We start from the raw sequence: 17,953 nt of genomic DNA, 5'->3' as shown, positions 1-17,953 counted from the left end.
CATTACCTGCTGTCCTGTGCCAGGCTGAGGGCAGTGCAGTCGCTCTCTTCCAGTCGCACTCAGCTTCACCAAAATGGTGAAGAAGAAAAGGAGGTGGGGATTTGAACAGGGAGGTTGGTGTAGCAGTTTGGATCCAGTGCAAATCACAAGGGTTCCATTCCTCCATTTGCTCTGCGGTCTGTAGCTCTAGCTTTGCACAGGTTCCCACCCTGCCCTCAGACACATGTTGCACTCAGTTTGATGTGCAACTTGCAAGCCAGACAGTCCAGCCCGCCTCTCTCCTGCCCCTTCCAACCGTGCACCCGTGTCATAAAGGGAATATCCCATCTCTGGCTTGACGCCGTTCAGATCAGCACTTGTCCAGAGCAGAGCTGGAAGAAGACCCTAGTTTGTGACTGAACAGGGAATTGGGCTCCACTTGACCCCATGTGGCATCAGTAAATCCCACAGAACATCTGCCATTAAATGATGAACCTGAGATTAGAGAGGAGAACGAGGCCAGCCCGGTCCTTGTGTGGATGCGGGTGGCACAGTTATGTTCCTGCCACTCTTGGCGTTTGATCTCCTGTGTGGGACAACATAGTGGCCTTATGACACTTATACCGTAACATTCTTCACTGTGTCAGAGCCCCATTATGATGAACTAATGCAATGTTATGATCTGTCTAGGGATCTACGCATGAGATTGGGGCCAGAACTCCTGAGTTCTCTTCCTATCACTGTTTTGGCACATAACCTCTCCGTGCCTTAGTTTCCTGTTTGGTAAAATGGGGACAAAAATACTTATTTCTTGGGGGTGGGAGTTGTGAGCCTTGCTCACTTGCTCAACGTATGGAAAATGTTTTGGGAGATGGAAGGTTTCTGGTCGTGTTTCAGCAGTCCATGTCTAGCTGATCTGAATGGCAGGGTATGGCAGCGCCTTCACCTAGCTGAGTGGACCCCAGGAGATGCTGGAATGATTCCTAGGGTCAAATATTCAGCTGCAGCTTCTCTTTCACGTTAAAAGTCACAGTAGCTGATTGTGTCTGCAAAAGTGGGCACAGGCTCATTTTGCACAAACTGATCTGAGACTAGGGTGAGCAGCAATAGTCCACACACACAGGTGCTGGCTTTGCATGTCTGGAGTATGCACCCTCTTTTGGAAGCAGAGTCTGCAAAAACAATAGCCAGCACTAGGCATGTTTTAAATATCACTCCTAAAAGGAAGGCTCAGGGAATCAAACAGATTCATACTTAGCCAGTTCCAGTACAACCCGTGAGTGCTGGCACAGAACTCTAGACTCTCCACTGACACTGGGAACCACTTTTTATCCAGACTGTGTCCAGCAGGATACCCCATATATCATGCTGCCCGAGGGGGACTGGGGATTGGTGAAGAGTTGTCTATGGAGCCTGTCACCTTGAGGTCACTCATTTGAATTGACTAGTAGTGGCTGAAAATCTTTGCCAGGGATGCCATGTAAGTGACTTGTTCAGTGGTCTGTGTGATACATGCTGTTGATCCAGATCTCCATGTGCAAGTGAACAGGTGTCCGTATCACCAAAAGCACATCCACGGCTGGCAGCCTCAGAAGTGAAGCCAAGCACTGGCGGGGCCCTGGAGAACGGCTCTCCCAGCTGTAGCGGAGAGCCCTCCAAGGGAGGGATGAGGCATCGTACCTCTTGCCCATGCCAGGCCTGCTCTGTGGTTCGAAGGCGTTGTGTCTGGCAGTAATTATCTGCTACAGAGCTTCACTTTCCCTTCCGTTGCCCTTGAATCAGGATGAAGAGCTGCTGAGTCGCATCCAAAACACCATCCTCCAGGTGCAAGGAGACTGTGAGAATCTCAATGCCACCACAGGGAATCTCATAGAAGACCATCGGCAGAAACAGAAAGATATCGCTGTAAGTGACAGCAGGGGCCTGGCTAGAGGCCTGTACTCGCCAAGGGTTTGGGTTGCTTGGTAATCAGGGATGCTCTTAGACCTATGCATCCTCATCATGGACGCTCCTTAGCAAGGAAAACAAAGGGACGGGCAGAGGAAATCCTCTCTCCTGCCCTGGGAGAACCCAACACATCTGAGGCTCTACATAGCACAGAGTATAGGTAGGTGGCTCTGGACTCGTTAGCCCCTGAGCTGAGCTCTCCTAGTCCCACATCCAGTACTGCAGGAGACTGAGTCATGCCACTGAGTCGCCTGTTATGATACACCGGGGTTTGCTAAGGCTGTCATCAGAGACCGACCCCAGAGATATAACACCCACCACAGGCATTAAAACACGAGGGGCCTGATGCACAGTGAGTCTCTGCTAGGTGAGCGCCCTCTTGAGAGAGAGAGGGGATCAAAGGGCAGATGGGGAATATCCACATGGACAGCCCTCCTGTCTGCAGGTCCTTACACCGACTAGGCCTAGATGTGCCCCCTTCACCACCCTGCTGTTGTGTTTAGTGATGACTCAAGATATCTGAGCCCCAGGAGGCCTCAGGCCACCAGGGAGCATGTGCAGGTGTTGCAGGTGGTCTGGGAGATGACAAGTACTGTACAGGAATCTCAGCCTCCCCATTCTCTGACTGGTTTTCATCGCCACCTCTTCTGTGTTCTGTAAAGCTTCTCTTCCAGTCACTGGAGAAGTTGGAAAAGGAGAAAGCAGACAAGGAGCATCTGGAGACAGAAATTGACGTGGTAAGGGGGTGTGCAGCACCGGCTTGGGTGGGACATGGTTTCTTCCGCAGGCACAGGAGATGTACGTTTAGGCTCCCTATTCAGTGGGAGGTGGTGTTGTCCCCTGGCTAGGATCCCAGGCTGGAGAGCTGGGATCTGTTCCTGGCTGTTCTGTGTGGGACTTGAGCAAGTCCCTTCGCCTCTCTGTGGCTCTTTTAAATGGGGCTAGTGACACCCATCTTGTAAATTGCTGTGAGATCTACTGATGAAAAGTGCTAACCATGATTACTTAGCATTTTACATCCTCTAAATGCAACATTAAGGAGACTCTCCCTGTCACGCACATGCTGTTACTCTTATATTACCTACACAGAAGCCAGAATTGTCAGTGGTGGCCCCTTATTTTGCTGCCTCAGCTGCTCAGTGTCTGAATGAGACACCTTGAGCTTTCAAGGTGCTCAGAGGTGCTGAGTACCCGCAGCTCCAATTGCAGATACTCCTGACCTATACCAGAGTACGCAAGAGGAGGATCCATGCTAGAGTCCTCCTGGGGTATTGGTGAGGAGCCGTCCCAGGCCAGCCATCTGTGGCAGCATCTGCTTTGATGAGGAAGGGCCTGATCTAAGTGGGCAAAGGGGAGGGGGGAGAAAGAAAATGGATAGAGTTGAAGGATGGAGCCCTTACTCAGAGCACCAGAGCCTTGACAGTGAAGGGAGGGAGGCGTTTCTTTCTGGGAAGTAGAGAGGGGAAGCTCTATGCTCACATGGGGCCCTGTGGAACAGGAATGCTGGGTGGAATGCCTCTCTTGTGCCCCAGATCAAACTAAGGTTCTTACTCCCCCCGCCCCCACCCAATCACTCTCCTTTCTCCCCCTGCCCAGAAAGCAGACAAGATTGCCCTGGCTGGCAAAGTCAGCTGCACCCAGTTTGATGCCACCATGGAGCAGCTGAATAAGATGATGCAGGATCTGGTGAACAAGATGAGCGGGCAGGAGCAGGACTGGCACAAAGTGCTCGACAAAATCTTGATGGAGATGGACTCCAAGGTAAGCTGGAGACGTGCCTTCTGCATGGCTCACAGAAGAGCCACAGGAAAGGCAGACGGGAAGGGACTTGGCCCAGTTTATGGCAAGGTGGGATGAGGAGCTTGGTCTGCTCTAAACACTGTATCTGCTATAACTGCTGGGGTTTTCATGCAGGGCCTGGGTCCTATTCTCCCTAGGGTCCCTTTACATTACTCTGGGGCCTTCAAGTGAACAAAAGTTATGCTTGAGGCCCTTTCACGCTGCCAGACCACTGCAAAGGGGCCGTGGTGTACATGGGAACCTGGCCACAGTGTTTTATTTTTAATTCTCATTTCCTTCTGCCTCCTGTAATGGATGCAGACCTGAGCCCTGGAGCAAGGGGGCTTTGTCATGCATGCTAGGAGTGCTCTGGGAACAGATTGCCATGTCACACACTACAAGCCAGATCTGGGACACCTGGCATGCAGGGCCAGATCTCATCCAGCTGCTGCTGGCCTCACAGAGGGTGCAGGAGATGTGACCCAAGGTGTCCTGCCTCCTATCATTTAGCCCTTAAACCAGGAGCACCTTGGGGCAGGGATTCTGTGACAATGCTGAGCATGCTGGTGCTAAAGCGGGCATGACTTTTTGTTTTCCCCTGTTCCTGTTTCACCTGGTTCTGTGTTCCCCAGCACTCACAGATGTATCCCCTGTAACAGAATGACCGTTCCCTGCAATATCCTCAATGAACTTCACTGAATTAAGTTAATTCGTTGGGGTCTATTGTACTAAAAATGCAGTTGTGTATGTATTGTGGTGGGTTTGTATGTATTTCCATCATGGGAAGGGTAAATAGGAGACCAGCAGTGAGTGATTAGGCAAATTCACTCAGGTTGTAACATCCCCAGAGAAACCACCTGCCTGGACAGGCTGATGTGTACTAGTTCAAACTCCAGGGATCTACAGACAAAGAAAGGGATTTGGGGTAAATAGCCTGATTTTTAAACTGGCTCAGGGCCTTTTTCCTGATCCAGCCACTGGACAGGACTCCTGGTCCATGGAGGTCCCCGATCGTTAGGGGAGGGTTGGAAGGACTGGGCCTGTTGAGGCCCCATAAGACTGGGTGCTTGTTCTGAGCTGAAGCTATGATGAACTTGAAACCACAAGGCAGCCCCTTGGCGGGGTGCTGAAGGACTGCTCCTGCCTGAGCCCATGTTAGGGTTGGGGTGGTCTCTGGTAAGCTTCTTAGTGTACGTGGAGGTTTCTTTGTTTTTAACATGTTTTCTCTGTAATGCTTTTTACCTCAAGAATCAAAGAGGCTTGCATAGAAAGAGCTGTGTGGTGCTCATAACCAGAGCAATTACACCTGTTAACCAAACCAACTCTGAAGAGAAAGCAAAAGGGTGCCCTGGGGCAACCTGTCTGTGCTGGGAAGTAAACAGTGAAGGCAGGGAATGGTCAGTCTGGAAATACCCTGGTCAGAAGGGAATGAGAGGCAGGTCTCCACCCAAGAAGAAGCAACAGCTGGGGAGCTGGAAGCCAGAGAGCCACTAAGGGGAAATACAGGTGTCGTTGCCCTGAATTGTGACACCCCCTGACTGTGGGCTGAGCAGAATTGCCCACCTTATTTGTGCTGCCTGCGTGGCTTTAGTTAGTGCCCTGCTGCTGCCCCGTCACTTAGAGATGATCTGTGGACACTCGGTGGGTCTAGGAACCTTAGGAGGTAAAGATGGAAAGGCCCCATTCAGTGTTAGATCACTCCCAGCAATACAAGATTGTTCTTTGCAGTACATTTCCTAACACTTCGTGCCATCTTATTCCAAATGACCCAAGTGATGGAGCTTCCACCACTTTTCTTAAGAGACTGTTCCAATCTGAATAGCAGGGGAAATTTCCCAGGGTGAGATAGGACAGTCTATGATTTCCTTTGCCTAGCTTCATCCCACAGCTCCTGCTTCTACCTCCATGTCTCCCTTTAGAAAGCATCTCTCTTCTCCTGGGTGTTCACTGCCTTTGAACACATCATCATGTCTCATTATTATCTCATGTCTCGGTTATGGTGTTAATCATTGGTGAGCCATTTGTACTCACGCATACAAATGGGCACACAGCTTTTATGAACTGTGCATTACCTTGCAGCTGGACCGCCTGGAATTAGATCCCTTCAGACAGCAGCTGGAAGAGCGTTGGAAGGCCATCCGGAAACAGCTGAAGGAGAGGTCTCCCCAGTATGAAGCAAACGATGCTGCTGGAATTAGGAAGTAAGAACATCTGGAGATGGACAGCTACAGCTTTAGGGAAACAAGTTAGACTGAGGGATTGGTCTCTCTGACTTCCTGGGATAACCTCAGTCAGGTTGACTTCTCTTGGGGTTTATCTACACACAGAAGTTGTACCACTTTAACCATGCTAGGATAGTTAAAACACTACAACCCCCTAGTGTGGATGTAATTATACCAATATAAATATGCTTAGACCAGTATAGCTGCTCCATACAGGAAGGGGAATAACTATAAGGCAACTTTATCCTGGTATAACTGCATCCACACTAAAGCTTGCACTATAACACAGTCGGTTTAAAAAAAAAAATCACCCTCCTAGACAACATAGCTATACTGGTACAAAAAATGTGTGCAGACCAGGCCTTAGGATTTTTCTAGTGCTCCCCTATTCAAATACTCTTGCAACTTTCCTGGCCTAAAGATGTTTCCAGCTTCTTTGCTCCTGTCGTTCTGTTGTAGGCAGAAGCTCGGTTGCAGAACAGGGAGGCTGTTAATGAAGGTGGAGATTTTCAAAGCTGCCTAAGGGATTGGAAAGGAACAGGCATCTAAATCCCTTACACAGGTTTGAAAAATCCTGTCCTGAAACCTTAAGAATGAAAATCTAAGAGCTGGTAGCTCTTGAAGTGCACTAGGGACTTCACCGTTGCTACTGATTTTACGTGGAAGGCCATCAGATACTATGGTAGTACAAAGAGAGATTATATATATATATAAGAGAGATTGCTGCCTCTTCGGACAGAGCCATTTGGAGGAATATGTGAGGGAGGGCGTATGGTTCAGTGATTACAGCGGGAGATTGGGACTCATGGCTTTTATTCCTAGCTCTGGCCAGATTTATTGTGTCTTCTGGGGAAGCCCCTTAATGCTTCTCTCTGCCTCAGTTTACTCATGTCATATCTACTTAAGAACTTCACAGGGATTTGCTCCTCAAGGCGTGTCAACATTCACAGTGTTTGGCGATCCTAGGATGAAAGACGTGAAGTGAAACTTTCCCATGAGTTTTACCAACACGGTGAATTGCCACCAGTTGTTAGTTGTCCCCTACGTAGGGCCACCAAAGGGCACCTGTGCTCAACGTGTAGGTCCAAGGCACGGGCCCACACACTGCAGGGGCTGCCGGAGAAATGAAACCTGGCGCACCCTGTTAGCCAGATGACACAATAACAGTCTTGTATGGCTCACGTGTTCTGTAAGTTACAGATTGGGTCTGACATCCAGAGTCCTCTTTCCAGCCCACACATGTACTTTCGTGCTCTCTCCCATGGGCCACCTGTTTATTTTTATCCTTTATTGAACCTAACATCAGATCCACTGGGAGGGGTGGAAAATAAAAGCGAACAAACTCTGATGAGATGAGTCAGGTTTTCCCCAGCATCAGGCAACATCTCAGGGGAAGGCAGGGTGCCTGTTTGGTTGATTTCAGTTGTGCCTATAGGGTTATCTTTACACAAATGGGCAGGTTCAGAGCTGTCATTCAGTCCCTGCAAGAGAGATTGCGCTTTCCTATCAATTCAGGGCAGATTTTCAGTAATGCCTGTTGCTGATTCATGACCCTATCCTTGCTTTATTAATGTAACGAGTGATTAGGAGCAGGATTGTTCTGGGGGTTCGGGTTCTTAGCTACCTGCTCTCTGAAGGTGCAGATCTGGGTCCTGGTTCTGGGCCCTCTTCCCCCCCCATACCCCCGCAGCTTTAATAGGGTTGCCTAAGGTTTATGTGGGTATAGAATTCCACCCCTTCATCACAGTTCTGTGCCAAGTTACATGTGCTTTTACGCAAATTTTTCCTGGTGTGTTTAGTGCTGATAGAACTGCAGACTGGGTGTAGTGTGTAAAAGGCTAATGTGTATGGTAAGTGTGAACGTGGGTGTAAATTTCGTATCCATCGATACGTGACACCCAGTGCCTCACAGCAGTTATAGGTGCTAGGTTTATGTATACGACAAAACTTAATCACACCAGCAATGACAGCTAGTGGTTAGCGCAGGAGAGTTGGAGTCAAGACCGCTGAGCCTGCCTCTGATTTGCGATGTGACCTTGGGCAAGTCACTTCCCCACCTGTACACTGAGGATAATGACATTGGCCCACCTCACAGGGGATGTGGAAGGAGTTAATGCATCACTTTGCCCTTGGTGTTTATTATTTGTGTTACTGTATCGCCTCAGAGCCCTAGTCATGGCCCAGGACCCCATTGTGCTAGGCGCTGTACAAACACAGCACAAAAAGAGTCCCTGCCCCAAAGTGCTCATAAGCCAAGTATAGCCCCTTTCATCTGAGTAACTCCGAGTATTATTATCATTATATATTAAAAATAACTGGCCAGATCCTCAGCTGGTCTAGGTAGTTCCATTGAAGTCAATGGAGCTGGGCTCATTCACACTAGCTGTGGATCTGGCCCAATACATAGAAATACCTTGTATAAAATTAGTTCCCTGGCCAGTGTTTTGCTGATATGGTCACACAATGGAAACTATGGAAATATTTCATGTCCCAGGTCACCGTTCTTAGCGCTCTCTGTGGCTACTCAGTGGTCCTCTAGGCTTGGGGCTCTGTAGCTTCTTATTCAGTCCTATTGTCCTTAGCACAGATCCAAAGAAACCGTTCACCCCTGGGCCCAAGCCTGTAATGATTCCCATGTCTGGTTTCATCCCAACAGAAGACTGATGGCTCATTTCCACTGCATTTCCTGCGACAGACCTCTGAAAATGGTGGTGCCCGGCCCGTAAGTACTGCACTGTGTTTCCAGATGCCTGCAAATGTTTTATTGGCGTAAACGTGGCTCTCCAGAGTGCTGCAGCCTTTTACAGGTGGGGCTCGTGGGCAGCCGCTGCTCATGGTCTCTTGAGTTCCTGAGGGGAAACAACATGCCTCCCCCCACATCCACGTACACAGGTTTCACACTGCTGTGCGCCTTAGCATGGTGAGTCAAACACTGGTGACATGTCCCCAAGGTTGGTTTGGAAGCTGCTTTTTGGGGGCACCCCTCAAACTTCCTATTGGATCTTAAGCAAGTGTCTAACCCTTAGGTGCAGAAACCTTCCCAAATGTGACTAGCTGCAGTAATTAGGTTACTGGCTACAGCTCACAGGAACCACTTTAGCAGATCAAACCAACTGGGTCACAGGAGACAAAAGGGGGTGGTTTGGGTGCCACCCTTGCTCCAGTGGTGTGAGCATAGAGCTGGAAGCCAGGACTTCCTGTGTCGTCATCCCAGCACTGCCATTGGTCGAACTTGTTGGATATTTTCCAGGGGAACGTCTTTCTGTCGGAAAATGCCAGTTCTTGGACAGTAGAACATGTAGATGCTGACAAAAAATCTGTTTGAAAAAGCCCCTGATACAAAGCGTTCCGATGATGTCGGAGCATTCCATGGCTACAGTTTCAGAAGGGAATGTTTTTGTTTTTGTTTTGATATTTCTTTTATATTACAAAGGAATACAAATTTAAAACCACAAAATCAGAACAAAAAATGGAATTTTGTTTTGCGGGAGTTTTCTAATCCCCCCACCCCCATTTTGGAACAGAATTTTTTTTTCATTGTGTGGAATTTCACACAAAATGGAAAATCTGGGTCCCGTCCAGCTCTGCCACTGACTCTGTATGTGGTCTTGGGCAAGTCATTTAATAGCTCCATGTTCTTGGCTGTAAAATTGGGATGATAATATTTTATTGATCTCTTAGGAGGCTAGTAAATCAATGACTATGCAGAGCTTTATCCACAGAAAATGCTACAAAGGGAGGATTATAAAGTAACCATTTTCAGGAGTTCATCCTCCCCTGACCCTTGCTGTGAGACACTTGCTGTGTGGTGCTATCTCCAATCCCCTGTGCTAGGAACGAATGTTTCATAGCACCTGCAAACTTGGAAGAGCGGAGATCAAATTAGATAAAGCCTTAATCTCTTTAACTCTGGCATATCAGCTGCTAGAATCTGATTGACCCTGAAGTGGGAAAGCAAGGACAATCACCATAAAAGTTACAAGTTTCAGAGTGTAAACTTCAGATGCAGTTGGCCCGATATTAATTATTCCATTCCTGTGCTGTGGCTGGGGGTGGTGAGGTGTGGAAGGGGGCAGGGGCAAAGATAAATTGAAATTCCTTTTGCGTGCCCCACATTCTAGAGCCTTGCACAGACCTGCCCAAACCCCAGTGTAAATTAGAGCAGCTCTTAGGCTGCTCTAACTTAAGCTCTGCTTCCCATGTCCTTAGGAAGTAGGGAATAGCTTTAGTGCAGTGCACTCTGGCCATCCCCCCAACGTGACTCTGACCCCGCCCCTGTGCCAGGGCTGGCATGGAGCCCCAGGCCCAGCTCTTCACTGGTCAGGGAGGCCCCTTGCCCAAGAGATTTTCTCAGGGGCCATTTCTGCCCACTTTCAGACCCCTTTACACTGCCAGAGGGGCATGAAGGTGTTACTGCAGGGATTAGAGTCTCTGTGGTGCTGACCCCCATCCATGCTTTAGGGCCCAGTAAACGTCTCCTAGCACTGGCCCTGGAGCAGTAATGGGAGAGGTCAATTCAATCCATGACTCATTCTCCAGGCTTCGCGTACACCCCCTGCTGGAGGGCAGCTCCAATGCCATGTGATCATGCACCATGTATAAATGAGGGGCTGAGATCTCCCTCCTGGGACACTTGGCAAACCCCAGACATGCCAGGCAGTGGATTTAATAACCAGGGATGTTCGGATTTTCTCCTCTTCTTCCCCTGACCCCTTTGCTTATTGACTCGCCAGGACCATCATGACCGTACCCTCCGTGCCGGGGTTACCATCTCACCGCTCCATCCGGCCTTACACCGTCTACGAACTGGAGCAAGTCAGGCAGCACACCCGCAGGTATGGTGTATGCGGGAGGGAGGGGCCTTTATTCCTAGTGTTGGGATTCACGTGTGGGTGGGGACCAGAGAACGGGGGATGAGGGGAGAGAGCTCTCCATCGCCGCTGGGAGTGGTGGCAGTACAGAGGTTCCTCTGCTAGCAGAAGCTTCTGGTGTTGACCGGGTTGGAGCAACAACTGCAGCTCGGACCAGCCAGCCAGGCAGGGCCCTTCCCAGGCCTGCCTTCCATTTCCGGCTGTCTTGGAATTAGCAGGGTGGGGATGGTTCCCCCCAACCCCCTTTCCCCAATGTGGCAGCTGTAGGTGTCACCCTACTGCAGGCCTGCTCTTCCTAGCAGAGGGCTGACTGCCTTCTCCTAGGGAGAATGGCCACTCTCCTGCCCCGGGTTTCAGTGCACCAAAGCCTTGTCCTGCTGCCGTTTGCTAGTTAAATGAACGCAGCTTCCTTTCGCTCCATGCTTCCTGAAGCCCAGAGCTGGAATCCCTACACCTGCCCGGGTCATCGAGAGGAGGGAGGGGAATTTATCCACGCTGTTATGAATGGTATAGGGGCCAGTGCTGCTCTCAAGGACACCTGTGTGTTATGTCCCAGATTACGGGACTGCCCCATAAATCAAGGCACTGAGGTGAGGTACCTAAATGTCTGCACTGCATGAGTATGTAGGCAGCAGTCATTGAACTCCCAAGGTCCTGCCCCAGCACAGGTTGGGCTCAGTGTAAACTCTGGGATGGCTTCTCTAGGGACCGCTGCTTTGGTTGTTCGAAAGTCCTGGTCAGGAATCGAATGGGGATGTCCCTAGGATCTTACATGGAGCAACCCCATTGATCTCGTTGGGGGTGGCACTGGTGTCAGTGAGAGCAGACTTTGGCCTTGCAGACATTTGCAAGAAGTTAACTGACCCTTTCTCTGCTCGGCCTCACAACCCTGCACAATAAAACCTTTGTAAATCCTCCAGCTGAGACAATAGCAGGTTGTGGGCATGAGCCCAGCTGCAAACTCACTGCTGGGTGATGCCCAGCCCCATGTCACACGAACAGGGAAACCCAAAACTCTCTTCTGTGGGAGAGAACAAATCACTTCAGCCAGGGTGCAATGAGTTTTGTGGGATCTCAGCCCCGTGGAATGTATCCACAGGAGAGAACCCCGCACAAGTGGCCCCATCTGGTTGACGTCTCCTCCAGGAGGTAAAGGGCTGAGTAAGTCTTGGAGAGTGAAATACCCTCTCAGATCTGAGGGGTCGCGGCTGCACAGGGCTGCATCTGCATGGGGGAAGCCTGCTCCGCTGCTAACACTGCTTTGCAGATGACTAGAGGACTTCAGTTTCCAGTGCGGTCAGTCTGTGGCTCCGCCCCCACCCGAGGGGTGAGGCTTCAGCCACCTTTCTCAGGATTCAAATGGGCTGGTACAGCCCGGCTCACCTGTCCTCGGGGTCCTCATCCAACTCCCCAAACAGTGTAATGGCCCGATCTTGCCTCCCTTCCGCATGTGAGCAGCCCCCATTAAGCCCACGGGACTAGTCGTGTGAGCAAGGCTGGGGGATTAGCTCTAACAGCATCCCCGCTCCTTTCCTTTCCTCTCACTGAATGCATCTCCTCCTCCGCCCCAGTCTGAAGTTAGGGCTTAGCCCCTACCCTCGCTTGGATGCGCTCCAGCTGGAGAAGAGCGCGGGCCTTGGCAAGCTGCGCAGCATCCACTCCAAGATGCTCATGGACATAGAGAAGGTGCAGATCCACTTCGGGGGCTCGGCGAAGGCCAGCAGCCAGATGATCAGGGAGATAATGCAGTCGCAGTGTCTCAGCCCAGACCAGTATAACAAACGGTAGGAGAGCAGGTCTGAGTAGTGAGTATCTAGACAGAGACATGCGGGGGAGGGGGGCTCTTATCCCTGCCCACACGAAGAGCTCGGGCACATCTGCATTCACCACAGGGATTGCTGACAGGCTAATGTCATACGTGCTGCGTACAGAGCCAGGAGAGCCTCAGGCGATGGGCGGTCATCAGTCCGGCCCCAGTCATTACGCAATATAGAGCCTGTGGAGGGAGCATCTGGGAGGGACTCTCACCCTCTTTCCTGGCTAGTTGAGCACGGCTGGACGTATCTTACTTCCCTTGGTGGAGTGTCTTGACCTTTCTGTAGTGCTGCTCTCAGATACAGACAAGCTGTACCCGCCGAGGAAGATCTCTCCCCCCAGGCCGCCCCGAGGAGAGGGTACCATGCTGCAGGAGAGTCCTAGGGCCGAGGAGGGTTAGCTATTCAGCAAAGCAAGCAATGTGACCAGCCAGGGGTCAGGCCCTCTTTTGCATTGTAGGTACACAGGACTTGCCCTAGTGGGTCAGACCAATGGTCCGGCTAGTCCAGTATCTTGTCTCCAGCTGTGGCAAGTACCGGATTCTCCAAAAGAAATTGCAAGAACCCTCCAGTGGACTGGTGCATGGACAGTTCCTTCCTAAGTAATCCTGAACGGTTAGCAGTTGGCTTCTGCCCCGAAGCATGACCGTTGATATCTCTTATAGACTTTTATCCTAGGTGGCGTGCATACTAATCATGGTACAAACGGGGTCCAGTCTGGTCATAGGGGATAGCATGTGAGGGTGGGGGCTGATAAATACATAAAGCATTGGGGGGGCACACACACTCAGAAACAGCCTCTCGTAGTCAAACTGGCCTTTAGACACCAGAAGAGTTTGAGGGGGGGAATATTTGTTTGGCTCTGGAGCCAAGCTTCACAGCCCCATCTCCAGCAGTTGTGATGAAGCCCGTTCTGGATCTGTTTTCATGGCAGCTACTCACATGGATCTTCCTCTTGTGAGAGAGCCTGGGTGCTTTTAACTGCTGTATTAGAGATTGGCCAGGTTCTGCCCCAGACCTACTCCCTTACCCCCACTCCGGATTGACAGCGCCGATCATTAGACCCTCGCTATGGCAGACAGCACCAGACACGCACTACAGGGCTGGCACACAACATCAGTTACCATCAATAAGGCGGGCCTCAGACTCCAGCCTCCTCTGCCGCTGGGACCCTGGATCTGTGTGTCTGTCACTGCCTTTGGTGTTTGCCATGTGGTTTGTGCTGCTATCAACCCAGACTGGGGACTGAGCCTGGGCCTGCGAGTTGGGGGTGTCCCCAGGCTGCGCCCCGCTCTGAACATCGCACTGTGGGACTTCTTGGCGTGTGTAGGTCTCCCTTTGCTGCAGTTCAGCAGCCTGATGATGAGCAAACCTCACCGACCCCAGTGCTGTAGCGATGATGACTCCCTGGCTCAGGGAAATGGGCCTTTCTCCTCCGGAGGCCCCGGCCTGAGTTATTCAGGCACAAATGAAAATGAGTCTGAGTTCGTCCCATCTGCACACGGGGTCCCTCGCAAAGGGCCTGATCCTGGGAGGGGCTGATGGTTTCTTGTCCCCAATTCCCATTTCAAATAGTGGGAGCTGAGGGTGCAGAGCATGTCAGGACTGAGCCATCCCCATAGTGTGGAATGACTGGTGGGGTCTGCTTGGGAGATGCCCAGGTTTGGAGTGAAGTGTGTGTGGGAGGAGTTTGTTTGGCACCTACCCATGTTGCATCTGGCTCCAGCCAGAGGGTTTGGCCCTCACAAATCCAGACCTGAACACACTGGATTCTGGAGCAGTTCGGATCTGGAGCCAAGCTTCACAGCCCCATCTCCAGCAGGCTGAGCTGAAAACCTGGATCCAGACTTTGGGGAAAGTTTTGAATTTGGATCCAACTTGGCAGCTTGGGCCCCTCTCTATAGGTCAGAGGAGAATAAGAGGAGACCCAAAGAGTCCAAAGGGCTGTCCCGAGGGGTAAGTGTTTCTCTTTGCCTAATACCCAGGCCTTGAGTCCCAGCTGTGTCAGGCCCCTCTCCCCACTGCTACCGTGTTACCGTATGGATGCACAGGCAGTTGCAAGAACTGCCTGCTACTAGAAGGTTGTCGCTCCCACCTCAAGTCTCCTTGTCCCTTCCTCAGCTCCCTCTCCAGTCTCTTCTTTTCCCTGTCTCTGTGGTCTTCATGGAGTTCACAGCTAGCTCAGTGTCCATGTGTGGGGTTCCAGCAGTAGCAGCCAGGAGAGCTATGCTCATGGTAGCATCCCTGAAAGGGGTCACTTTCAACATCCTTTGAAGGTGACCTGCAAGGAGAAGCTAGTGCCTGAAAAGATTTTTTTGTTTGTTTGTTCTTTCTCCTTAGAAAGATCAGGAATGTCAAGTCCCTAGTTTTGTTGGAGGGACTTGTTTGGGATCTCAGAGGGCCTGCGAGCTTTCTCAGCACATAAATGAGGGGCTGAGAGGAAGGTGTTGAGACTTTAACAAAGACCACTTCCCCCCAAGTGTTTGTCAGGATTTGCGTTAAATGGACGCTAACAAAAATGTGCCCATTGTTCTAAGTAGGCTGCACAAAAGTAACGTCCTCTCACCAATCAAGCATCAGTTTCATGGTGTCTCCGCTGTCAGGATCTTACCAGATCTCCAGTTGTCCACAGCAAAAACAGGATAGGCAAGCTAGCAATGTCTAGTTTACAGACGTGCAGAATGTTTTTTAAGAGCCATACCCCTTTCAGGCTTTCTTTGTCCCTCTTAAAGTAGCAATAAAGGCCACACACCCAGTTACTTCCCCGTCACAGGTAACACAGGGGCGTGGCAGCAGGAGGCTTTTGTTTCTATGGTAACTTACAAAGATGGAAAGCCTGGACTCCAGAAGCCAGCTCGGTTTTGCAGTGTGCCCTGGACCTTGGCTGTCGGGGAGGCTTTCTGCTGTTTACCTGGCTGAGTTTGCAGCATTGCTGTTCACTGTCCCACAGTGACAAGATGGCGGAGATGGCGGAATATGGTTACCTGTCCATGCCTCGGCGCTGCGGCGGCAGCCACACCCTCACCTACCCCTACAGGCGCTACACACGGCTGCAGCAAATCGCCCAGTGTGTGCCTGTGCATCCCGAGGAGACTGCCATGCTGACAGTGATGAAGGTATCAGTGGCTGGGATGGCAGGGAGGGAGAGAGACCAGGAACACAGCTGGCCTGACTCTGCACTGGCCCACCCCTCGTGTGACCATTGACACCAGTGCAAAGCAGGTGTCAAACAATACCTGGTCACGACAGAAATGTACAGTGCTCTCGCTTTGCACTGGGCTCCGGGGATATGCAAGGCAAGGGAGAACCAGACCCAGAGGTTCCCCACCTGGAGTCTGCAGTGTGCTTGCTGGTGGTACCCAGAGAGCTGTCCAGGACATGGGGCTGGCCCCTCCACCTCGGTTCCAGCTGTTGGATCATAAGAAAATCAGTTTTATATTCCTAGCTACAATCCCAGGTCAGATGGCCCCAGAGCCAATCTGGATCTTGTATACAAGATGCTAATAATTTTGAGTCAATAAAATGTATCTGCTTTTTAAGCCTTGACTACACATGGGACGTGTTGCAAAGACGTCCCTTGGTTGCTAACACCACTTCAGCTCCATGGTAGCAGTAATGTTGAGCCATAGATGGGGCTGCTGCCAGAATTTTCAGTCCCAGGTCATCTTACCCTGCTCAGAGCAGGTCTAAAGGAAACATTACTTAAACCACAGCAACCCGGCTTTTGCTACCAGTGTTGCTAATCGCAGTGGAAAAGTCTCTGACTTGACCCAAACAGGCTGTTGTGATTTCCACTGGGAAATTTAACTTTTGAATCATCTGGCAACATAAGGCTTTTTAGAAATCTTCCTTTAGCCAGTGCCCTGTGTGTATCTGCAGCTGTTGGACGAGAAACAGTGGTCAGGGCTGGTAAGTGTGAGTATTAGCCGGGCCTTTTTAATCACCAGCTCTTCCAGGAATAGGAGATGCAGGAAATGTTGTGGGAAGGAAACCCTTTGGGCCAGGTCTCAGCTTCATGAAAGCCTTTTTGTGTGTGTGTGTGTGTGCTGCCCTGGTACTGTCAGGGTGACCAGATGTCCCAATTTTATAGGGACAGTCCCGATTTTTGGGTCTTTTTCTTATATAGGCTCCTATTACCCCCCACCCTCGTCCTGATTTTTCACATTTGCAGTCTGGTCACCCTAGGTACTGTAAAGGGGCCTTACACAGGCTGGAAACACCCCCATAGAATTCCCTATGGGGAGCAGGAGGCCTTCTGGCTGGTGCAGAGCTGGTGTGAAGTTTCTACACTGACAAGAGGCTTGCCTGGGGTACACCACACTGTCTGCTCTTGGTTTCGTAGGGGCTGTGGGAAGTAGAAGTCAGAGGAGCTCTGAGGCTGCTCCAGTTTATACTGGGGACGAGGCAGACCCAGCAATAGCCCCAGAATAAGGGGAACATGAAGCTACATTATCCCCCAAATCCCAGCCCCGAGTACGGGACTGCAGTAGTTGAGAATCCAACTGTTTGTTCCTAACCAAGTACCTCCTGAATACAGAGGGGCTTGGAGTATCTGAACTTTCCAGAATCCCCAGTACCCAGAGACTCTGAGCACCAGAGCTTGTTTTCTAGCTTCTCTTGCAGTTTCTAAAGAAATTCCACCCTTCCCCACCCCAGTCTTGGATGCAGAATAACCCTCTACTGGCTTCCCCAGTGAGTCAGGGACAGCAGATGCTCCAGCCTCTCATTCCCAGGTCCACCTGCTCCTGACCAGGGAGGTCCCCAGAGGTCAGACTAGACAGTTAGGATGATCCCTTTGGCAAAGATGGCAGCACTGAGAGTGAAGCAGGAAGCAATACAGTGCCTCCCCTCTGCCCCCCATGAACCCTGCTTCCACATCTCCCCAGCTGCTCATTGATATGAACCTGCCTCCCAGATACGTCACCCCTCTGCAGTGCTTTTACCTCCAGCGCTTTGCACGAAGGCCGTTGCCGGGCCTGTTGTCATGGCTGGCCAAGTGGCTAGAACACTGGACTGGGACTCAGGAGAGCTGAGGGTTCAGGGGGGGGTTCAGAGGGTTCCCGGGCTCAGGGTGTCCTTGGGCAAGTTATGTCACCTCCCTGTGCCTCAGTTTCCCTATCTGTTAAATGGGGGCAATGATCCTGTGGAGCGCTTTGAGATCTATTAATTGAAGAGTGCTATGTAAGAGCTCTAGGGGTGGTTGTTCTTATTGCTCCTACTGCTTTTCAGGAGACCTTTTCCATTGCAGGCCTGGCCACCCCGTAAAGTCCAAATTGGTCAGAGACGTCTCAGTCCCTGCATCCCCTATTAATAGTGCGTGTACAAGCCCACAGTTAATTCC

At 50.9% G+C, this 17,953-nt stretch overlaps 1 protein-coding gene across 1 annotated transcript in view; it reads left to right on the top strand.

Moving 5' to 3' along the window:
• The window catches only part of QRICH2 (glutamine rich 2), a 52,530-nt gene that overhangs the window by 27,472 nt on the left and 7,105 nt on the right, over positions 1–17,953 (top strand). The window contains exons 7-13 of the mRNA XM_073310790.2: positions 1,762–1,884; positions 2,589–2,663; positions 3,523–3,687; positions 5,785–5,906; positions 8,584–8,649; positions 10,661–10,762; positions 15,563–15,728. Of these exons, the coding sequence (XP_073166891.2) occupies positions 1,762–1,884; positions 2,589–2,663; positions 3,523–3,687; positions 5,785–5,906; positions 8,584–8,649; positions 10,661–10,762; positions 15,563–15,728 (819 nt within the window). The remainder of the gene's footprint in view (positions 1–1,761; positions 1,885–2,588; positions 2,664–3,522; positions 3,688–5,784; positions 5,907–8,583; positions 8,650–10,660; positions 10,763–15,562; positions 15,729–17,953) is intronic.

The sequence above is a fragment of the Lepidochelys kempii genome, chromosome 14 (genome assembly GCF_965140285.1).
Source record: "Lepidochelys kempii isolate rLepKem1 chromosome 14, rLepKem1.hap1, whole genome shotgun sequence".
NCBI lineage: Eukaryota > Metazoa > Chordata > Testudines > Cheloniidae > Lepidochelys > Lepidochelys kempii.
This window is presented reverse-complemented; position numbering and strand designations above follow the sequence as displayed.